Source organism: Patiria miniata, unplaced genomic scaffold (assembly GCF_015706575.1).
Source record: "Patiria miniata isolate m_02_andy unplaced genomic scaffold, ASM1570657v1 HiC_scaffold_6, whole genome shotgun sequence".
In the NCBI taxonomy this organism is placed as follows: domain Eukaryota; kingdom Metazoa; phylum Echinodermata; class Asteroidea; order Valvatida; family Asterinidae; genus Patiria; species Patiria miniata.
Window position 1 is genome coordinate 1,675,982 of NW_024037073.1, and position 24,260 is coordinate 1,700,241.

Below are 24,260 nucleotides of genomic sequence, written 5' to 3' on the forward strand. Positions count from 1 at the left end.
TGAACTCGCCCAAATTTACCAGTAGGCAAACGTCTCCGATCGGCGCAACCAGCAGCGTGCACCTCGTTCTCGGATGCCGGGTAGTATGCTCCCACTAAGTACTACTACTACAAACTAGCACACAGCATGCACAAGCCAGGGCGCCTGCATGCTGCAGCTGCTGTGCTGCGCAACCTCAACTTGCTCCGAGCATGGAGGAATTCTAAAAAGATCAAGAAATTTCCTTTTTTATAGCTCCATGAAAGTTGTAAGCGTCAGCGATGGCAAGTCGAGTTGTTATTGTTCCTGGAAATGGATGCGGAGAAGTTGAAAAGTGCAACTGGTATGCGTGGGCTCGTGATGAAATAAATAAGGTTTGTTGTGCCATATGATTATGACACTGAGACTGAGAGGAGGGAATGGGCTAGCTGGAGTTACCCAGCCCTGAGTTTTATCATTGGGTTGTCTATAAGGGCTGGAGCGAATTTTTCTCGTAACTTGTAGTATTTGCAAAAAATTTTGGAAAATGTTCAATTTTGTCCCCGTTACACACTAATTGCAACTGCAACTCACCCCAAACTTGCCTGGAATAACCATTACACAGGTCCTTGAAGTAAAAAACGATCCACGATGAAGATTCAGCCTACAATTGCAGTGAAAACAGGAGGAATAACCGCTAACTTGACAACCTTGCTGGATTGGCCAGGACCGCCATTGGTTTGTGCACCAAAAAAAATGTGGATGTTGTGCCCATTCTTGAAAATCACGCATTCTCGAGAATGGGCATACACATTCTTGAGAATGTGCAACTGGATCCTTGCTCAATCTTGGCAAAAAATAACTCTTCCAGATTGAGCGCACATTCTTGAGAATGCGCGACAAGATAACGGTCTTGTCGATGCCGAGCACCGGCTGCGCTTGGCAAGTCTAGCTGAATCCTCGTTCACTGATTCTCAATAATTATACTGTTGCAACGCAAGGCGCTGAAAAGTAGAGTGGATATGATAAGTAAAGGCGTATTGATAGGGGGGGGGGACCGGGAAAAAATAAGAGACATAATAATACTAGTGCAAAGAATTCTGATTTTTGGGATAATAAAAGCGGGGGGGGGGAGGGGGGAGGGGGGGACGTAAGAATGAAGAATGTGAAGAATGTGAAGAATGAGAATGAATACTGTGACATCCCATAGTGCTAATGCTATTTCCCATTTAAATTGCCACCAATTTATTGTTCACATCCCACCATAACGTCGCAGAGCTGGATTCTATCTAGTCAAAAAGAGCAATTTTGGCAGCTTCTGGACATCGTTTTTTTTTCGTGGCACGCATATGATACATGCAGGGACTTGTAACTTGTCTAGCCTAAACAAAGCACTTCCCAGACTAGTTCCCAGTCCTCCGTTATTACAAAACTTCCCATAGTGGGCAGAAAAAAGCAATAATAACAGGTTTAATTTGATTCAAATTATCGTAGTTATACGAGTACAGAAGCATAGAACATTTTCTTTCCTCTTTATATGAATTGTTTCCCTTTTAACCGCTATACAATTCATTTAACATAATTATGTCGTGCAATGTTTAATAAGATTGGGCAAAATTCATAAATTGTGCACGTGATATTCCCACCCAATCTTAAGAATGAGCGCTCATTCTTAAGAACGCGTGCTCGTTCTTAAGAATGGGCGCTCATTCTTAAGAATGCGCGCCCATTCTCGAGAATGTGCATGCCCATTCTCGAGAATGCGTGATTTTCAAGAATGGGCACAACATGTACAATGAATGGCGGTCGATTAACAGGCACAGAGAGAGCGATCGCTGTCAACTACTCGTTTTTGCCGGCTGCGCTGGCTGATGGCGCGTGACGTCACGCGGAAGCGTAGAACCCGATGACTGTTTCATGCACTATTGGTTACGGTTCCAGTACCAAAGCTGTGATGCGAGTGGTAAACCTCATATTAGTGCATGAAACAGTCATCGGGTGTTACGCTTCCGCGTGACGTCACGCGCCATCAGCCAGCGCAGCCGGCAAAAACGAGTAGTTGACAGCGATCGCTCTCTCTAGCTCTGTGCCTGTTAATCGACCGCCATTCATTGTACACATTTTTTTTTGTGCACAAACCAATGGCGGTCCTGGCCAATCCAGCAAGGTTGTCAAGTTAGCGGTTATTCCTCCTGTTTTCACTGCAATTGTAGGCTGAATCTTCATCGTGGATCGTTTTTTACTTCAAGGACCTGTGTAATGGTTATTCCAGGCAAGTTTGGGGTGAGTTGCAGTTGCAATTAGTGTGTAACGGGGACAAAATTGAACATTTTCCAATTTTTTTTTGCAAATACTACAAGTTTTGAGAAAAATGCGCTCCAGCCCTAGATGACAACCCAATGATAAAACTCAGGGCTGGGTAACTCCAGCTAGGAATGGGCGGGGTTGCTGGTAAGCTGGCGGGGAGAGATGAGAGAGCAGAGGGCGGGGATCCTGACAAGAAAAGAATGTTGCAACTTGACGCCACTTCAGCGGTTGTGTACAAAGTCTGTGGAGAGTCAAACAAATTCTATGTATTTCCTAAAATCCTAACAATATTGGAAATGTTTCTCACTCTCAGTCCAAGATTCGTGTCTTATCATTTTTGCAATGACTGACCATCATTGATTGAGATGATATGCAGAAAAAAGCAGTGTCAGGTTGCAACATTCTTTCCCACAATTTTACACACCTTAATATGAAAGCCCATTAGCGCCACTGCAAGTATATATGTTACAGGTGATTTAATTCGTTATTACGGATTATTAATTTGTTATTACGGATGATTTAATTCGTTATTACGGATTATTAATTCGTTATTACGGATTACTAATTCCTTATTATACGGATTATTAATTCGTTATTACGGATTACTAATTCGTTATTACCGATTATTAATTCGTTATTACGGATTATTTAATTCGTTATTACGGATTATTAATTCGTTATTACGGATTACTAATTCGTTATTACGGATTATTAATTCGTTATTACGTATTATTAATTCGTTATTACGGATTATTTAATTCGTTATAAATAATTCGCCCATGTCCAAAGAATTAGTAATCCATAATAACGAATTAAATAATCCGTTATAACGAATTAATAATCCGTAATAATGAATTAATTAATCCGTAATAACGAATTAAATAATCCGTAATAACGAATTAATAATCCGTAATAACGAATTAAATAATCCGTTATAACGAATTAGTAATCCGTAATAACGAATTAAATTATCCGTAATAACGAATTAATAATCCGTTATAACGAATTAGTAATCTGTAATAACGAATTAATAATCCGTAATAACGAATTAAATTATCTGCAACATATATACTTGCAGTGGCGCTAATGGGCTTTCGTACCTTAAGGCACCGAAGGAGAGAATGTAGTAGACCTATCCTGATGCCACTTCTTTGGTTGTGTGCAAATTCTATGGAAAGTGGAGTGCACTTTCAAAGTATTTTCTAACAAAATTGGAAATGTTTCTCAAACTCAGACATTGAGACAGTCTCCCAGATTCATGTCTTTTTCAACACTTTTGCGATGACTGACCTTCATTGAGATACAAAAGTGGCGTCAGGAAGCAACATTCTTTCCGCACCGAAATTGTCATCTAGTGTTACACCATTTTGAAAGAAGCCCGCTAGTGAGAGGAAAGTTTGTGCTGTCACTAGAGGGCTTTTCTTGTTAGTTTTATGTTACTGGTGTAAACAAGCCAAACTTTGCTATTGTTCAGCGCCAATTTGGACCTTGGGCAAATTTATTGTCTTATAATCTTCCTGATAAGATTCGAAGGCTTGCATGGTGAAGATAGCTATGAGGTAAAGATTAACGGTAGCACCATCAAGGGATTACAGAGAAGTCAGGGTGTTATGAAGTGAGACTGGAAGCAGTGTCCAGTGAAGAGCGAGAAGGATGCAACCGTGGAGTTCTAGCTGACTAGCTAGGGGGGGGGGGATGCTGGCTGATCAGTGAGGCATGTCAGTGTGTAGTCCATGCAGGGGAGCTGGGGGATGCTTGAAGATCAGTGAAGTGTATCAGTTGTGGAGGAAGGGAGTTGATGGGAAGGTTGCCAAGGGTATAGGGGACCCATAGGCTGACTAGGGGGAGGGTGGGGGAACTAAGTTGTCTTTGGTCTAGAACAGAAGACCCATTGGACTATGTGGTGAGGATGGAGCGCCAGATGCCACTGATGGAGAAACCGATATCTTGGGGTACTGTGTTTTAATGGCCTTTCTGATGCGGTGGCAGGGAACCAGTGCATGATGCTGGTGATGAGTTCAGCTCGATGCCTATTGATCTGATGATCTTCGGTGTGCAAATACTTGACTATGGACGACTTGTCAAAATCTCGGCCTCAGCCGTGGGCTTTGTGTTCATTGATGAGTCTGGTAGGGAGTTCCCTTCCCTGCCAGTCTTGCGATTGGTATCTTGCCGGTCCTTACGTGATTGCAGCAGGTTCTGGAACTTCAGGGGTGCTGTGTGGAAAACTTGGGTGCCGTGCTTGTGGAGAATATGCTGAATGTGGTGGGAAGTAATGCCTAAAAGGAGAGGATAATGGAACTAGTGGCCCTAGCTAGTTGACCTTGGGTATAGGGCCCTCTGGTGGGGGGTGGTTCTGGCCTTATCTGGGATCTTGAGTCTTGACTTGGCTACTTCAGTCACACTACATAACACCCCTCCTCCATTGGAATCTACTCAGTCTCCTGACCATGGGCAGAACCTCACAAACTCACAAAAGAGATTTGTCACATGGTGCTACCGCTAAACCATTATCTTAACATTTTTGAGTTGATTTTCTTATGAATTAGTAGGTCATTTGAACTGCGCATGCTTTATAAATTTTGGCTGATGAGCATCTTCATAAATTTTGGCTGTGGAATTGTTACTGGTGGTGTCGACAGTGATCAACTGAACGGATGGTCATACTAGTTTACATTCAGTCCCATTTATATTCCAGGTGGAAGGCATGGAGTGTGTTTTAAAAAATATGCCAGACCCAGGTATTTGAATTATTTTCATATAATTAACTTCTGCACTTTGTTAAGATATCTGATTAATAATAATTTTGTGAGAAACTAAGTTGGAACAGTACATTTCTGGAATCTTTGAAGTCTGTGAATTAATATGTACTAACATTGTGTATTATTTTTTGGTAATTTCTTTCTGGGAAATGTTTTTGCTTCTGGCACTCTTATACTTGATTATTATTCTAGCTTTTGCCATTGATTGTTTTCTCCTGGGAGGGTGGGGGGAGGGAACTCAAAACATCGACATTTGTTGATTTTGTGATTTTGGAAATTAATATGAACAAAGTAAACCAGCCTTTAACTTTTTTGACACGTCACTTGCATCTGTTGCACCACGAAGTGACGTATAGTGTGAACAAAGTCCATAGACGATATGTCACTTCGTGGTGCACCCGATGAATTCATTATACCGTTTTTTTTCTTCGGTAGTGATGGCCAGAGAAAGTATATGGATTCCCTTCATGCATGATGAGCTGTGTTGTGATGAGAAGACCATAATTGTCGGCCACAGCAGTGGGGCAGTTGCAGCCATGAGGTATGTCAAATACCAAAAATCCAGTCTTATCTTAAAAGTAGAGTATATCATTTGCAGCTATCCAAAAAAAGTAACTGACCTAATTATTGTTGAAAAGCATACTAGGTTTAAAGCTAGTAATGGCGCTAAACTCCCTGTGAACTTATTCTTTCTGGCATGCTGTCCCAGACACTGATTTTGGGCGCAATTCAAAACATGACTCGGCAACTTTCGAATTGAAATCAAGATCCTAGAATATTGTTTTCACGGAATATACAACATTTACTGAGCTAAAAGTTCATTAGGTTAGTTGTTAAGCGTCTGTCTCTAGATTTTGAGCACTTTTGTTGCTTCAAACGAAAAAAATACACGCAGTACTGCTGGGGTTAAGTAAGACCATCACGAGTCCTCCAGTCCCAATTCAACTCACAAGCTATTCAAATGACTAATGACAAAGGCATTCCTTTGTTATTGTTCATCTCCTGTAACTTGTGACTGGACTTATGATGTTCCTATGATCCGTCATAAACACCTGCTACAACACTGCGTCATGCAAGTACTGACTTTGCAAATTCACAAAAGTTGCACACAATTCCAACTCATTAGTGAATTTTGCTGAGAATGTTTCATGACATCAAATTGTGTTTTCATTTGTGCTAACCATGATTTCCTAGGGCCATTTCGTGGAGCTGGTTAGCACAGAAACTGCCTTATTGCAAAATAATTAGCATAGCAAAAACAGATTACCAACCAAAAACCCATGCAACGTATATTAATTGTGACTGGTTCTCATCAGCTTTAGGAAAGTGGACCCAACGATAAGCATATTTGTTGTAACAAAGAGTATTATCGATGATCATTTTTGGTTGTTTTTTTTCCCCCCTAGATATGCCGAGAAATACAAAGTTCATGGTATAATTTTGGTGTCCCCTTGCGTTACTGACCTGGGCATGGAGAGTGAAAGAGTGAGTGGTAAGTTGGCTTTTTTTCCCCTTAGAAAATAGAATTTGCGTCGGGGAGATGTAAATATTATATTGAGTTTTGCCATTCGCCAACATTTTTTTTAAACACAGTGGTGTCTGATAAGTTCACAAGCTTACTCGGGTCGGCCTCGAACTTACAAAGGGAAAATACCAAATGCCAAAACACAAATTTCATCTTAGAAAAAGTTTTTTGGTTGCAGTTCCTGCTGCTACATCAGACTCGAGCCGGCAAGCCAACCCTGGCAGGCTCGGTGGTCAAGTGGTAAGACGTCTGCACTAGCAATATGGAGGGCGTGGTTCAAGTCCCACCCGAATAAGCTTCTTTTTCTCGCAATCCCTTGGACAACACTGAGTGCACAGTGTTTATGAAAATATCGGCAAAATACGAAAACCAGTATGAAAAGTTCCCATTTGCTTAAAAGAAATCTGGTTTTTGAAAAAAAGTTTCATTGATAAATGAAAACTCTATTTGATTTGGCTTTGGGATTTTGACCTGTTGCATCTGTTGACAGGCTTCTCATTTTGACAAGTTGTTGTCGTGTTGGGCAGTGTTTCTAGACAAAAACTCAGGAGGGTATGACACCCGGTTCCGAGAGGCATTCCAGGGTCGCGCCTATCCATATTAAAGACAAGATATGAATGAAGTACATGAAAAGTCCAACGTCTGAAACACTTAAGAGCGACTAGACGCAAAAGATGAACTGTCTTGAGTCATTCAGAATGACTCAAGAGCAACTTGATTTCAACTCTAGTCATGAGCCGAACTCAATGCAAATGTATGTAAATATATGTAATTTAGTACTGACAATGCACTATATCTCACAATCCACCCATACAAACAAAATATTTGTGTGTGCTTTAGCGTGCGCTATTTGTAATATGGTGCTAAAAGCAGCAGGAGAGCAGCCAAGAAGCAGAACTTTAGTATTCTTTCTCTCCTCGCTACAACATAGTTGACAATGTTGACAATGTTCTGTACTGTCCTTTTCTTCCATTTGGCCATAATTCGGAATAGGACTTATCTAGCCTTTACGGATCACAAATTGCACAGGTTAAAACAATCAAACACAAATAAACCACAAAAAGTGTTGCGCAATGGCAGTTTGTTGCTAAGGTCGTGTTTTCCTTTGTTAGTACACGATTCTCGTGTATTAAGTTCATCTGTCTGAAACCAAAAATTTAATCGGGTTGACTCAAGTCGGATGAGTTAACAAAAACGTCAAATGACTAAATCGCTAATTGGGGTGATTTGACATGTGACCTCGAAATATCCTCATTCCCAATCATTTTTGCCCCATCCACATTGTACAGGGTACTACAGTCGGCCCTGGGAATGGGAACTGATGAAGATGAACTCCCAGTTTGTCGCCCTCTATGGTTCCACGGATGACCCGTTCATCTCCTGGACAGAGATGCAGGTCGTCATTGACAACCTCAACCCTGATTGCCACAAGTTTGACGACAGAGGGCACTTCATGACAAGCGTGTTTCCTGATCTCATAGCCACTATCCAAAAACTTCTGAAACATTGATGAACATTGCAACATTGACTCATTAATGTGAAACTGCCATTGAAGGAACAGTACGTTTATTTGAAGTGAGAGTTCCTTGTATTCATTATATTTATGTTTATCTGGATATATGTGACAAGTTGTAGGCATTTGACAAACCCAGGGATAACAGTTTTTTAGCTATAGCCAGAATTGAGGCTTTTCCATGTTTTGGAAAGAAAACAAATCTGGCATTCCATCGCTTCGTAGGCTTAAAAATAAACTTGCCTATTGCTGCACAGAGAAATTGTTTTTAAATATAGAAATCTGGCTACATGTTGTCATTCAGCAAATCAGAAAGTTTGTAGTGCATTGTTTGATGGTCGCTCCTGAGCCAATAAGAGAATTGGTTACACGCTACATGTCAGCATGCTAGACTCATAACGAGCACACTCGATCAAGTGTAGGTTTTCTGCATAGAGTACATTAGATTTTACTAACATTTTGTATAAATTTACAAAAGGATCCTCCACCACAGCATTGTGATAGGCATTTGTAATTATAGGCCATTTTGTTATTCATTACAAATAGTTTGTTGCATTTTGTATTTACAACTTCTGTTTTATAATTAACTACAAGGGTTTGAGTTTTGTAAATTTGCTTGAACCATTTTGGAGCTTAAAGATGCATTTCCTGTGCTATTTTCCTAGCAATATAAAAGTTCTACAACTTAATAATAATAATAATAATGTTGCACCCCCGGTTGGCTCGATAGAGTTACCACGGAGTGTTCATTAAATGTTCCTGCAAATAGATGACACAGAACGTCCAGTGAGTATACGGTTGGCTAACAAAACTTTAATGCAGTGCTCACTCACAGTCATCCAGTATGAGAATGGCCTATATGATTTATAAAACTGAAATAAATCTAAGCATGGTATTGAAACAATTCTAAACTTGCAATCAATAACTAAGAAATATTTAGACTCACAGACTTGGCTAGTCTAGGAATTAAGTCTCTACTGCTTAAGTCCCTAATAAAAATGAAACTGAAAACTTGGAAAATAACAGTGTTCTCCCTGTCCACTTTCTCACAGGAAACAAGATAAAGAAAAACATTAACCTACTAGAATAAAGAAAAACATTAACTTCCTGGCCCGAATATTAGCAAGGCTCTGGACCCAATAAACAAAGTGAGCTCAGTCAGCCATTCACTAATCCTGCCTAGCCTGGCACTTGCCTCTCAGATTTTAAACCAAGGGAGCATCCTACACCTTCTAGATAAACCAGAGACATTATTCCAGGCTAGCCTGATAACAGGCAAGCCCCAGGGCCTAGTGCTAATTATGCTTCTAGGATGGTCACACAGGCTCCTTTGTTCTGAGTGAGACCACATGGTCTGAGGTGCTATACCTACAGTGCATAGCTATACAGTACATACAAATACACGAACATTGCAAATGCTACAAAGTTACAAGAGTGAAAACCTATAATGACTTTTCCCACAGAGAAAACATAAAGGTGGAAAAGTAATCAAACATAAATCTCTGCCTAAATCACATCTATAAAGTCTGAACAATCAGAGACCCAAACAATAAATCACAATATCATCAGGAAAAAGGAAAACATCCTTGAATAAAACTCTGAACCGGGATCCACCGTCAGTAAAATAAGTGTGCTCGATGCTAAGAAATACACAATCAAAATCCTCATCTCAAAAGGGATTAAATAAACTAAAATGACATCAAGAGGATTTATACATAAAAAGTTGCTGACAACTCAAATAAAATGATACTCCACATACCTGCAAATAGATGACACAGAACGTCCAGTGAGTATACGGTTGGCTAACAAACTTTAATGCAGTGCTCACTCACAGTCATCCAGTATGAGAATGGCTAAGAATAACCACTGACCAACTCACTGGGGCTCTGTGTCAAGGCTGTTCCTTGAACAGGCTGTTGAAAAATTAGGGGGGGGGAACTTCCAGAGGGGGCATCTAAATGATAGGGGTAGCATAAGACACCATAATTATCTGGGTGCTACACTCTCCCCTGCAAACTTAAATGTTGTCCCTAACATTTCCAGAAGGTAAAAAAAAAAAAACCAAAAGATGTACAAACAGTAACAGTTATGCAAACCAAAACAAAAACTAATGTTCATGTCCTCTGTGTGTCCATGGCTGGCTGCTTAGGACTGCTGACAAGTTGGTTGTTGGTACCACTGTTGCCACGGTAGCATCGGCACCTGCTGGTTGGGCCACGACATCATCGGTGTGGACCACTGCATGGGTTGGGGAGCCCACGGCAAGGGGAACGGTTGTGGCATCATGGGTACTTGGGGCCAGAGCACTGAGGGATGAGGGCCAGTGAAGAGACCTGCTGCCATCACACCGTTGACACCGCCTGGTGTCTGTAGTGGCTGACCCAGTTGCTCATAGGTCAGGCGCTGAGGGGGCTGCCTCTGTCTTGCAGGATAGGGTCCTGCATCTCCATGCAATCCGGGGTCCACCTCTGCTTCTGGGGCGGGAACCGCTGGCTCTTGTCCTGGCACTTCTTCACTGGAGACCCCATGTTCCAGTACGGTTGCAGGATCTGGTACAACTGGATCAGGAACGGCTATTGGTTCAGCTACAGGTTCAGCTACAGGCTCAGGTACAGGTGTTGGGCCGACTACCGCAGGGGCTGGAATAGGCTCGGGCTCAAGTACTGGTGCCGGGCCAACAGCTGCAGGAACTGGAACGGGGTCAGGTTTAGGTACTGGAGCTGGGTTAGCGGCTGCAGGGACTGGAACTGGAACGGGTTCAGGTGCTGGTGCCGGGATAACAGCTGCAGGGACTAGAACTGGAACAGGCTCGTCATGTGCAACTGCTGCCGGTTCTGGGGCAGCCGCAACTGGATCATCTGCCACTTCCTCGTTCCCTATGTCACCCATTGGGAGGAAAACCTCAGCGTCGTGGTTCAGACCTGAAGTGTTCACTGCAGGGCAATTGGTGTTTGAGGAAGGAGTGGGCATCTGGAGGACGTATTCAGCTTCACTGTCTGTGTCGCTAGGATCTTGCTGAACACTTACTTCTGGTGCAGGTCGGGCAAAGGTTGCAGTTGTAGGTCGCGTTTTGATGGAGACAGTTGGAGCTTCTAGTAAGAGGTCATTGCAGGGTAGCAAAAGGTTCCGATGGAGAGTCCTGTTCCTTCCCTGGCCTCTTTCTGGCCGTAGTTCGTACACAGGAGAGTCATCACTAAGCCGTTTCACTACCGTGTGAACTTCACTTTCCCAGTGCGCTCGTAGTTTACCTGGTCCACCAGTCTCCCTGAGGTTTCTCACCAGGACCCTATCACCGGGCTGCAGGACAGTGCTCTGCATTTTCCTGTCATACTGGCGTTTTCCTCGTGCTGCTGACTTGTCTGCATTCCTCCTGGCGGCTTCATATGCTTCTTCCATTTGTCTCCTCCAGCGTTGGCTGTACTCTTGATGATTCTTTGGGGGCTCCTTTGCTTGTGACAAGCCAAATGTCAGATCAATGGGGAGTCGAGGGGGACGTCCGTACAGAAGATAGAACGGAGAGAATCCGGTGGCATCAGAACGAGTGCAATTGTACGCATGCACCACCTTGTTCAGGGACTCCTTCCAGCGGGACTTCTCTCTTTCAGGTAGGGTGCGAAGCATCCCAAGAAGCGTCCTGTTAAAGCGCTCCACCTGACCGTTCCCCTGTGGGTGATAAGGAGTGGTACGAGAGGGGGTGATGCCAGATAGTTGTTGGAGTCGCCGAAACAGTTGGTTCTCAAACTCCCTCCCTTGGTCGTGGTGGAGTTTGTGCGGAAATCCAAATCTCAAGACAAAATCATTGAATATCTTTTCTGCCACCGTCCTACCAGATTTATTGGTCGTTGGATATGCTTGCGCAAACCGCGTAAAATGGTCCATAACAACCAATATATATTCATATCCGCCAACACTCCGCTCCAGATGGAGGAAATCGATGGAGACCATCTCAAATGGGGATGTGGTGGCTATGCTGCAGAGAGGGTCTCGGGTTGGCCGGTTTGGTTTCCTCTGTTGCAAACATCTACAAACATTAGACACATAGTGCTCGATGTCCCGTTGCATGTGGGGCCAGAAGAATCTATCACGTGCAAGGTGAATAACACGCTCTGCGCCGAGATGACCCATCTCTTCATGTAACTCTTTGTAGACAGAGCGATGGTACTTCAGGGGGAGGACTAATTGTTTCTTGCCACCCGATCTGCGATGGAGTATCCCTTCAACATCCAACTCTAGCTTGTCCCACTCCCGAAGAAGAGCAACAGTATTGGGCAGTTCTGTCATCCGGTCCTGTCTAGTTGGGCGATGACCGCTTTCAAGAAACTGGATGGCGCGCCCGATGGTATTGTCATCGCGTTGCGCTGCCTTCAGTTCTCTTGTTGAAACGTGGTGGGAGCTCATCACACTGTCGTCTGGGTTTGACGTGGAGGCAGACAGGGCATCAATCCAGGGGAAACACCCGGAACTATCAGCTCTGACTGCAGCAATGGTGGCACCCAGATGAGTGGTGCTGACCTCGCTTGTGCACTGGGCTCTGTAGGTCTCAAAGTCAAGGGGCATACGAGAGAGTACATCTGCGTCTGTGTTGGACTTCCCTGGGCGGTATTTAATCTTGAAATTGAAGTCGGCCAGTTCAGCGACCCAGCGATGACCAGTCGCATTGAGTTTGGCTGAAGACAAGATGTAAGTCAGGGGGTTATTGTCGGTGTACACTGTGAAGGATGGAGCATAATACAAATAATCCCTGAACTTCTCCGTGATGGCCCATTTCAAAGCAAGGAATTCAAGTTTTCCCGAGTGCAGATTATAGTTCTTTTCAGCTGGGCTCAGTGTACGAGATCCATAACCTATCACCCTCATTTTGCCCTCTTGCTCCTGGTACAGCACCGCTCCCAGACCATCGTTGGAGGCATCAGTGTGCAGGATGAAAGGTTTCTCGTGGTCTGGAAAGCCCATCACAGGGGGATGAGTAAGACAGTCTAACAAGTCTTCCAGCACGTGCTGATGCTCACTCTCCCATGATATTGGTTGCTTAGATGGCACCTGGTTCTTGCACTTGCTTGACTTGGAGTTGGGTGGGGGCTTCTTAGGAGGAGCACGGTTGCTGTTTGATGTTGTGTCACCGGCACTTGGACTTCGAAGGAGTTCATATAGACCTTTGGCTCTCTTTGAAAAGTTCTGAATATATTGGCGGTAGTAGCCCAGTAGACCAAGAAGTTTTCTGAGCTCGCCAACAGTGCTGGGCTTCTTGTCTCGCAGTGTTTCAACCGCCGCAATGTCCGCTGGGTCCATCTTATGTCCCTCGCTTGAAATAATTCGTCCCAGGTATCGAACCTCGTTTTTCATCAGACTGCACTTGCTGGGTTTTAACTTCACACCCCGATCTTGGAACCGTCTAAGTACCTGGCGCAGATTTTCAAGATGACCCTCGAATGTATTGCTGTAGACCAGAACATCATCAAGGTATACTACGGCCACCTCACCGACCAGCCCGTCAAGGCACGTCTCCATTGCCCGCTGGAACACTGCAGGGGCATTCATCAATCCGAAGGGAATGCGGTTCCACTGGTATAAGCCCCATGGGGTGATGAAGGCTGTAGCTTGTCGGCTTTTCTCTGCCATGAAGCCCTGGTGGTAGGCCTTGCCTTGGTCTAGAGTTGAAAACCAGCAGTTACCACCAAGACTGTCAAGTACATCCTGAATGCGGGGGATGGGTTGCCTGTCCGGGATCGTCTTCTGATTTAGCTGCCTGTAATCGATGCAGAGACGGAGGGATCCGTCCTTCTTTCTCACACATACAACGGGGGAGGAGAAGGATGATTCGGACTTCTCTACCCAACCCCGGTCAAGCAAATCTTTCAGGTAAGACTTCACTTCTCTGTAAAGTGGCGGGGGCACGGACATGTATGTTTTCTGCACCGGCTCATCGTCCTTCAACCGAATATGCATTTGAAGATCTTCGATGCAGCCGAGATCATTGTCGTCCTTAGCAAAAGCGGCAGCTTCCTCTTTTAACATTTGGATGGCTGCTTGACGTTGTGGTTCGGTCAAATGGCTGACATCAACGGGAGGGACCCACGTAGCGTCATCACACTTTGCTGTTGAAATAGAGTTGACACCCTTGACATGTGGGTTCCTTGCCTCGTGAGCCTGGCTGGGTAGGGTGTGAAGAGTGTCAATCAGCTCCAGGGAACCCAAGGGGGTTCTTCTTCTGAGGACCACGTCCCGGCTTGCCAAGTTTGAGACCAAGATAAACACCTTGCAGGATGTTCCTCTTCCTTTCTTAAGCTGAACGATGGCAGGGTCAACATGGAGGTCCTCAGGGAGTATCATGGTAACTGAAGGTTCAAATAAGGCGAAATTACCTTGAGTCAACTGTTCTGCTTTAACCTGGCATGGTACTATGGCGGCACCCTGCTTGGGAATCGTGATGCTCTGTCTCCCCACAACAACATCGCCAATATCACCTGAGGTTTCCTGCTGTATGAGGCTCGTCAGAGCCATCACCTCACTCTTTCTCATCGACGGAAAAGCTGCTCGAACTGCTTCTGATGGAAGCGATCTCTCATCTCCGCCTTGGACAACTTCCTCTATGACATTGTACCCTATTATAGGTACTCCAGTGATCCCGTTGGCAACCAAAACTGGAACGCTGATGACACGACTGTGTCCCACGGTCAACTGGAAAGCCAGGTCAAGCCAGCCCTCGAAAGGAATACCTGTGCCATTTGCTGCAGTGAGACTGAGATCGTCTCCACCAAGAAGTTCTGATAGGGGGCGTAACTTCAAACCTGGCAAATGGGTTTCCTTCCAATGTGATGGTATGATGGAGACTTGGGCTCCGGTGTCCCACAAAGCCTGGGTCTTCACGCCTTCTATCATGCAGCTGACCAGACATCTCTTGCCGATAAGGCGTGTTACGGCGGTTTGCTTTGAGGGAGAAACACAACACATTTGGGACTGAAGGAATTTGACATCACTGGTTACTGCCCGTCCCGTGGCAGCAACCCTTGCTCGTTTCCCGACTGAGAACTCCTAGTGCGGCAACCTCGGGCGTAGTGTTCACTTGAGCCACATTTGAAACAATGGTCGCAAGTATCGCCATTGCCATTCTGCTGGCAGTGTCGACATCCCCTCTTCAGCGGGCGGCCGGATGACGGTCGTCGTAGCTGGTGGTTTTGGTTGGCTGGTGTAGTCAGTGACTCCTGAAGGCTGTCCAGCTGCTTTCTCATGGTCGCAATTTCCATGATTCCAGCTTTGAGCTCCGCAATATCGGTCATGAGGGTGCCCTCCTTCGGTTTCCTTTTCACTGCTTCCTGGCTTGACTCATACTGCTGCACTTCATGGACAGAAACTGACTTGGAGTGCAACTTCTCTTGTCGCTCCATCTCATGGCTTGCTGCCGTGTTAACTTTCTCGAAAAGTAGCTCATCTGTGGTACTGGGATCTTGTAGGAGGGAGCGAAGCTCATTCTTCACAGATTCACTTCTAAAACCAGTGAGGAGTGCGTGCAGAAACATGTTCTGGACTAGGGTAGGATCGTACTTTAGGCCAGAGCCGCTCTCCTGAGAAGCAAAAATAACCTTTTGCTTCAGATCCAGGGCTCGCACCAGAAAACTTTGGGCAGACTCCTTGCTGTCTTGAGCCAGTCTCGACAATCGATGGTATAACTCTGTCGCGTCTTTCTCTTGGTAGTGTGCTCTTAGGATGTGACGAAGTACGGGCAACGTCAGTCCCGCTCTGCCCTCTAGATAGCTGCGTAGTGCTGAACCTGGGACCACTGCACGGATCACGGCTTCCACAATCTCCCGTTCCTTGTGACCTTTGGCACGGCCACTCTCTATTTGATGGGCGAGGCTGGAGAAGGACAGGCGGTCTCGCTGTCCCGGCTCGCCAATCTGTCCCGATATTTTGAATTCCCTGCGGGTCAAGGTCATCAAGCTGGCTGGAGTGGTATCCAGCTTTGGGGTTGTCGATGGCTTCTGCTCAGGTTTCGGGTCCGCAGCTGGTAGATTCTCTGCAACTACGATCTGTTTGAGGAAGTCTCGCAGGTCTGTGTAGAGGGAAAGCCCCTCATCTTCTTTCTCTTCAAGCTCCTCACGCAGTAGGTTGCGGCTCACCTTCCTTCTAAGGGCTTTGGGGCATTCCACCTCCTGGTATCCTGGTAGGTCGAGGTGTTTGCATACCTCCTGTAGCTGTAGTAGTGAGAGTCGACTGACCTGCTCTATTAGGCGCTGGCACACATCCTGAGCTGACTCGGCCATCTTGTAGGGCGAATATGGACGCTACGACGCTCCTCTTGTCCCTCTAATGGTGTTTGTCTGCACCCGTGCTCCAGCTAACCTCGTTTAGTACTGGGTTGTTCTCGTCTCAACTACTGACTACAGCTGCATGGTACGGCTCTGGTTCATGGTCACTGGACAGGCGCTGTCATTCATCTCCACATTGAAGTGGACACAAAAACACCTGTCCCTTCGTGGTCGCCAAATGTTGCACCCCCGGTTGGCTCGATAGAGTTACCACGGAGTGTTCATTAAATGTTCCTGCAAATAGATGACACAGAACGTCCAGTGAGTATACGGTTGGCTAACAAAACTTTAATGCAGTGCTCACTCACAGTCATCCAGTATGAGAATGGCCTATATGATTTATAAAACTGAAATAAATCTAAGCATGGTATTGAAACAATTCTAAACTTGCAATCAATAACTAAGAAATATTTAGACTCACAGACTTGGCTAGTCTAGGAATTAAGTCTCTACTGCTTAAGTCCCTAATAAAAATGAAACTGAAAACTTGGAAAATAACAGTGTTCTCCCTGTCCACTTTCTCACAGGAAACAAGATAAAGAAAAACATTAACCTACTAGAATAAAGAAAAACATTAACTTCCTGGCCCGAATATTAGCAAGGCTCTGGACCCAATAAACAAAGTGAGCTCAGTCAGCCATTCACTAATCCTGCCTAGCCTGGCACTTGCCTCTCAGATTTTAAACCAAGGGAGCATCCTACACCTTCTAGATAAACCAGAGACATTATTCCAGGCTAGCCTGATAACAGGCAAGCCCCAGGGCCTAGTGCTAATTATGCTTCTAGGATGGTCACACAGGCTCCTTTGTTCTGAGTGAGACCACATGGTCTGAGGTGCTATACCTACAGTGCATAGCTATACAGTACATACAAATACACGAACATTGCAAATGCTACAAAGTTACAAGAGTGAAAACCTATAATGACTTTTCCCACAGAGAAAACATAAAGGTGGAAAAGTAATCAAACATAAATCTCTGCCTAAATCACATCTATAAAGTCTGAACAATCAGAGACCCAAACAATAAATCACAATATCATCAGGAAAAAGGAAAACATCCTTGAATAAAACTCTGAACCGGGATCCACCGTCAGTAAAATAAGTGTGCTCGATGCTAAGAAATACACAATCAAAATCCTCATCTCAAAAGGGATTAAATAAACTAAAATGACATCAAGAGGATTTATACATAAAAAGTTGCTGACAACTCAAATAAAATGATACTCCACATACCTGCAAATAGATGACACAGAACGTCCAGTGAGTATACGGTTGGCTAACAAACTTTAATGCAGTGCTCACTCACAGTCATCCAGTATGAGAATGGCTAAGAATAACCACTGACCAACTCACTGGGGCTCTGTGTCAAGGCTGTTCCTTGAACAGGCTGTTGAAAAATTAGGGGGGGGGGAACTTCCAGAGGGGGCATCTAAATGATAGGGGTAGCATAAGACACCATAATTATCTGGGTGCTACAATAATAATAATAACGGAGTCTTATATAGCGCACGTATCTACCAACAATTTGGTACTCAATGCGCTGGAAATTATGTCAATTATTAAAGAAAGGTAAATACAGTTTATGAGAAATATGAGACCCATTATTAATTTTTGAGTTAAAGGGAATGTACAACATATGCTTTTGCTGTAATTTTCAGAATTAAATGGACTTGGAGGAATAGTATGTTATAGCAAATATTGATAAACTGACTTGTTTCACATTTCAGGTTCGTAGATGCTGGAAAAACCAAGAAAGCCAATCATGTTCTTGTAGTCTGGTTCCCCGACCCGACTTAAGATGAAACGAAGCAATTTATAGACCTTGGGAAATTATGAGGTCAGAGAATCAGTCTAGCTGGTGTGTAATTAATTGCAAAGAAAATGCGGAATAACTAATAGAAAAATAAGGAAGACAGTTTTGAAAAAAGCCAGTTTTCTCCAACGCTGGTCGGCCGACCAGCGTTGGAAATTGACACAAAAATACCACTTTACTTAAAAATGTCAGCACACCAGGAGCCAGGATTGTACGGGATGCTTTAGACTGTCATTCCCTAACAGCCCAGTGAAGAATTTCGTGATAATTTGATCATTTAATTTGTTTGTTGATGTTTGCAATTGTTGTATCTTCCCTTTAAGGTCAAATGAAAAGATCTACTGACGTTTTGTTATTAAATTATTTCTTCACAAAGATTGAATTATTGGCTGCCAGACAATAACTCGGCGCTCCCAGGGAGGGTTCGTTTGGCGCAAAATAAAAGCCCTTTTTCAGAGGGTTGCAGATGCCCAAAATTGGGAGGGGGGGGGGGACAACAATTTTTTCGTGAAAACAAATCATACAAGTTTGTTAGGATTGTTCGAAGAGCACAGAGTTTCCTCCTTTAAATGAGTCGAGGCCTAAGGTGTTGTAAACATGGATGTTGGTAACAGGCGTTTCCGAACCCAACTGTTCTCAGTCTTCCAAAATCAACCGGGTGGTTTTGGAGGATTTTGGAGGATTGACTGATTGAGGCTGAATGTTTGGCCGGTGTAGACAAGTTTGGGCCTATTTACTGGTTTGCACCCTTAGTTGTGTTCCTGTAAAGACGCTACACAAAGTACAGGCTGGTTTGTATGAAGAATTTTTTAAAAATGTGTGTACTTGTTTAGTATAGAAATGTATCGATGCACAAGCGATGTACTGTAATAAATCTCAGGAGAAGAGTATTTATCTGTTTCTGTGTGTAGTTTTATTCTGCAGTCAAAGAAGTTGAAAAATCTAGTACCGGTGTAGCGTGAATATCCGACTCCATGAAATGTGAACTCATTGGTAGTACTGCGCACGCGTGAGTACGATACTATGCTATTTTTAGGATCGTTTCGGGAGAGTGACCTGTCAGGTGCGAGGGATTAACCAATAATAGGGAAAAAGGGGTCCGATTTTCATAGGAGTCGGATTTTCATGTGACACCGGTACCTGTTTTATTTCTGGTATGATTTTTTTTTTTTTTGAGATGTATATTTGTTTTATTTCTACTCCGCACACGTGCTTGTTTTGTTTTGTTTTGTTTTTACTTAAGTATGTTTTTTTGTTTTTTCATTTTCTAGTTTGAGGGAGTGGAGTGTATATTAAGAAATATGCCTGATCCAGGTATGTTAAAAAACTACCAAAGAATCAAACATTTTTCAAGTTAGAGAACCTCGCATTATGTTGCCGATAGTTTGCTTTTATGACTTTTGCAAACCACAGGACCAATACACTGTACGATGCAAATTACTTTTAAAGGTAGAGTAGAGTAGTATAAAAAAAAAGTATTGACCAAATTATTGTTAAAACGCTTACTTGGTAAGTAATGGCACTAACTCCCTGTGAAATTATTCCTTCTGGCATGCTGTCATTTTGAAGAAAACAATAAAAGGAGGTCATTTCCAAAGATGAGTCAAGTGACGCATTTTTGGAAATTTCCATTAGTAGTTGGTTTGTAATTGGGTGTTTGTAAATGGGTGCACGCGGTTGCTATTATTCTTCGGCTCAGTGCGTAACATCGCGTAGCTGCAATCGGCTGAATGAGAACGCATTCCGGCTGATTTCGGGCGTAATTCAAAATATGATACGGATACTTTTGAATTCTGAAATCGAGATCCTAGAATATTGTTTTCTTAGGATATACAGCACTCACAGAGCTAAAACTTCATCAGGTTGGTTGTTAAGCTCCCACCTTTAGATTCTGAGCACTTTTATTGCTTCAAACGAAAAAATGCACAAATGACAAATGATGGACTACCTTTAAGAAATCAATTTGCCTACAACATTTTGAATTGAAATGATGTGTGAACTTCAATAACTTGCCCTTCTTGCAATCTGTAGTTTTTCTTATGTTTTTGCTAAACTTTATAGATATCGCTAGAGAGAGCATATGGATCCCTTTCATGCGAGATGAGATGCGATGTAATGAACACACTCTCGTCATTGGAGACTGCTCCGGAGCAGAGGCTACAATGAGGTATGGCGATAGAATGGAGGGATTCCTGAATTTAGCATCTTCAATGCTGGGCAGGACTGTAGACAAATTGTGCTGGCAGAAAGTTGAAGTGAAAACTCCATTTCATATGAGTTGATGAGTACAGACATAGGTGTCGTGAGGGGGGGGGGCGCACCCTGGAAAAGGGGGGGGGAAGGGAAAAAAGAGGTGCGAAGCCATATATTGCTGTCAATATGATGGGGGGGGGTAAGGGTAGGGGAACATTTGTTGAAAAAGTTAAGAAATTTGGGGGGAAATGTGCTTTGCCCCCCCCCCCCCTTCCTGGAAAAAAATCCTGGCAACGCCCATGAGTACAGATCATTATACACTCGTAAAGCCCATGGCACTGTTAAAAGCATTTTGTCACAAAAGCAGATGGTACATGATTTTGTTATTCTAATCAAAATGTAATGCTGGCACAATACCACACTGGGACTTTGCGTTCTGAAAATATGCACAACGAAATCAGGCCAACTTTTTAAAGCCAGCAAAATTCTCCAGAATTTTCATTGGGCAAAGAAAAGGTCCTCAGTATATCACCAACCAAGTCTGGAGCCTCATTTTAATATTTGAAGGAGACTTTTCTTCAGTATTTTAGACATGAGAGGGAAATCAAGTGATATCAAAATGAGGCTAAAGACGGGTACAAAATAATATTGTTTCACATGGACCTGTTTAAAATTCTGTGTTCATAAATGCTGGAAAAACCAAGAAAAAAATCACATCAGAGTGTAAGGATCTTCAGTGTGTGTCTCAATGTTGAAAAAACTCTAACTTTTTCATCGTAAAACAATTATATTGAAACTAAAGATTGATTGAAAAATGTTCCTGAAAGGAACGCGGATAATATTTTGTTCTTTACTTAGAACAATCTGTGTTTTACAAGATTTCCACTTTTTTCCCCAATGTATCGTAGGTATGTTGAATCCCACAATGTGCATAGCATCATCCTAGTATCGCCCTGTGTTACCGACCTGGGAGAAGAAAACGAAAAACTGAGTGGTGAGGATTGCTCACATCTTATTGGATTTGTGCATGGACAATAGAGGGCACTGTTTATCTTAATAGGAAGAAAGACTGTTACTTAATTACCTGGCTATGGCTGGCAGTAACAGTAACATACATGTCTGTGGGTAGTGGCTTCGGCGACTTCCATGGACACATCGTGGACAAAAAATCCCAGGCTACCTTCCAGCATGGATGACCTGTCAGTAAATTATTGTCACACACCCTCTATTTAAATTGGTCTGGCAATGCCCCTGGGCCCCAAAGAGTCAAAATAGAGCTTTGAAGCCTTCGTCATATAGACTCTCTGAAGCTTTTATTTGTAAACAGGCATGGATGAATTAAGGATTCAATCATTTAGTTCTTGTTTGTTTCCTTATAGTGTGTGACCTTCAGCGTTTTTGGTTGGCAAAGTCCATTAAAAAAAAGAAATGTTTGTTTACTTGCAGGTTACTATGACCGGCCGTGGGAGTGGAACAAGATGAAAGCCAATGCCCAATTCATCACTGTCTTTGGCTCAACGGACGACCCTTACATCAAATGGGCCGAGATGCAAGAAGTCATAGACAATCTGAGGCCTGAACTACACAAGTTCCATGACCGGGGACACTTTGAGGTCCCAACCTTCCCTGAACTTATACCAGTGGTCAAACGGTATTTGGGTATTTCGTGAGAGTTCCGTTCCAGTGGTGTTGTGAAAACAGGACAGAAATTATATATGCACGACATGGAACAGAAGGGTACCCCCCAATCTCCCTACACCCTATACACACCCTAGACTATTTGTTACCTAACACATCCCCCTAGATATCTCAAAAGAATTCCTGAGATTCTGGTATCACAATGACCAACACAACAGAGGGGGGGGGGGGGGGGTTTCCCTCTGTCCCATATCGTGCTACACATGGGAAATTACAACCTGAATGGTCAGTGTGTCGACCATACTCCCCCCCCCCCTCCAAATTCATCATTTTTGTCGGTCAAATCATCGTTCTTCTTGGCAGCACGGACCCTTCCAATCCTGCCTTGCAATTAGTCGAGCTCAGTGACCAATTGGATCATGACTTTTGGTTAGGTGACCATGGTAACTTGTTCAAACTTGGTCACGAGCACTGTGAGAAATGTTAACAAACAAAATGTGGGCGGGGCTTGTGATCAAATCTGGAACAATTCCTTGTCTGCAAAAGATACTTCTCAGTCTCCACCACAGTGTAAAACAAACCCCTGAGGTCTGACAGAAATTTGGTATTCAGTAGACTTCAGTTATTCATTGGTATTGATAATTGCACAGGTATGTGGAGTAATAAATAATTTACCCATTGTATTTGTTCATAGCTGAACCCATAAATTAAACCATACGGTGCCTGGGTGGTTTGGGTGCTACAGAGAGTAGGTTGGGTAGTTTTTGTCAGTACAGGGGTGCAACCAAGTAAATAGGCCAAAACTCTGTCCGCCGAGCTCATGAATAATTGTTACACATTCAAATTGTTCTATATTGGGGAGTTCTGAGAGCCATGGAATTGGGGGATTGAAGACAAATGGCACTGCACCTCTGGCCTGGTCTCGGGCTTCCAATCCTGAGCATTTCGGATGCAATTTGGTCCGAAAGTGGCGCTATTAAGCCATGTTGTGGAGGGATCCTTTTCAAAATGGCTACTTAAGTTTTCCAGTTTGGGAAATATTCATGTTAGGGGTGATCTTCTTTGGGTGAGAATATCTCAAAAAGTCATTGGTCAACCTACCCAAAATTGAAAGGAAAATGAAAGATGACATGTCGATTATCATTTTTCTGTGCAGCCTGAACACCTGTGAGATTTTTGAGTATTTTTAAATGAATTTTGAAGTATGGGGATTTATCACTGGCGTCTATGGGAATGTATTTACTTGGTTGCACCCACAGAGACTAATGTGTTTAGCACCATTGTGTATGGATGTGCTATGTGGATCCAGATGTAAACTGAAGCTTCTGAGCGGTTTGGAGTAGAACAAGGCACAAATGCAAGATTTAGAGAAACAAAACAAATGTTTTCAACTTGCTTTGACAACTTTAATATTATATATCCTGGTAGTGTTCAAAAATCAGTCTTATCAACCTATAACAATCCATTCAAGTACAAATAATACGGCAATAATAATACGATCATTCCAAATATCACGTTCAATTAATCGTTAATAACAAACCTCATCAGGGTCTTTCTTTGACTAAGATTTCAAATCACATTCAAACACAATATTCTGAAAACTTTTTTTTCAAATCTATGGTTTTAGCAAAATTTGGGTTAAACAAAACAAGCAATCCACCCAAATAATTATAACAGATATTAGAATTAAAATTCCAAATTAATCATGTGAACATAACTTATTTAGAGACAAAAATTAGAACTACCGGCTGTGATGCAGTAGTTTCCCTATGAATTTTTTTTTTTTTTTGGCGATAAGCACTTTACTGACTTCAATTTCTCTGCACAATACAAAATAAATGTGTTGGTTATAGTTTTCAATATTTATTAATTAGTATCAGTAAACCATGTTTGTATTAGGTCATAACATTGACGTTTAAATAAATATTTCTTTTAACAGGAGACTTTGGTCAGATTTTTGCTTTTTTGTGGTTAGGAGTTGGGGACCGGAGAAGCTACATGGTTATAATTCTCTAATTTAATTTAAGACACCTTTGTATGCAAACATTTTTTTTGGGGGGGGGGCAGGGGTAACTTTTCATTCGCTGCCTAGGCATTGAATTTAATTCAAGAAATCTAGCATGATACAGTTTGAAATCACTTATTGAGAGTTAAGTTATCAATTCCTACCCCACAAGACATGCTGCTAAAATTGCTGGTGCATAATTTTTAAGCTACCCTTGGTAAAACAAGGCATCGTCAGTG

General features: G+C 43.1%; 2 protein-coding genes across 5 annotated transcripts; one reads left to right on the forward strand and one right to left on the reverse strand.

The window, feature by feature from the left end:
- Window positions 1–24: 24 nt before the first annotated feature.
- LOC119742680 (serine hydrolase RBBP9-like) lies at window positions 25–22,217 on the forward strand. 4 transcript variants are annotated; one of them, XM_038218833.1, is made up of 5 exons: window positions 25–353; window positions 19,457–19,499; window positions 20,247–20,352; window positions 21,287–21,372; window positions 21,825–22,217. In XM_038218833.1, exons 1-5 carry the CDS (start codon window positions 261–263, stop codon window positions 22,046–22,048), a joined length of 552 nt encoding a protein of 183 aa, XP_038074761.1. In that variant the 5' UTR covers window positions 25–260; the 3' UTR covers window positions 22,049–22,217. The 4 variants fall into 4 exon arrangements, with proteins under 4 accessions (XP_038074761.1, XP_038074762.1, XP_038074764.1 ...); XM_038218834.1 differs by lacking the exons at window positions 19,457–19,499; window positions 20,247–20,352; window positions 21,287–21,372; window positions 21,825–22,217 and adding exons at window positions 4,964–5,006; window positions 5,463–5,568; window positions 6,434–6,519; window positions 7,842–8,537 and having other exon boundaries at window positions 52–353; XM_038218836.1 differs by lacking the exons at window positions 25–353; window positions 19,457–19,499; window positions 20,247–20,352; window positions 21,287–21,372; window positions 21,825–22,217 and adding exons at window positions 2,397–2,409; window positions 4,964–5,006; window positions 5,463–5,568; window positions 6,434–6,519; window positions 7,842–8,537.
- On the reverse strand, window positions 15,029–17,842 carry LOC119742678. Its single transcript, XM_038218832.1, has 2 exons — window positions 17,606–17,842; window positions 15,029–16,605 (listed from the first exon to the last, which is right to left on the reverse strand). Exon 2 carries the CDS (start codon window positions 16,324–16,326, stop codon window positions 15,046–15,048), a length of 1,281 nt encoding a protein of 426 aa, XP_038074760.1. The 5' UTR covers window positions 16,327–16,605; window positions 17,606–17,842; the 3' UTR covers window positions 15,029–15,045.
- Window positions 22,218–24,260: the final 2,043 nt, after the last annotated feature.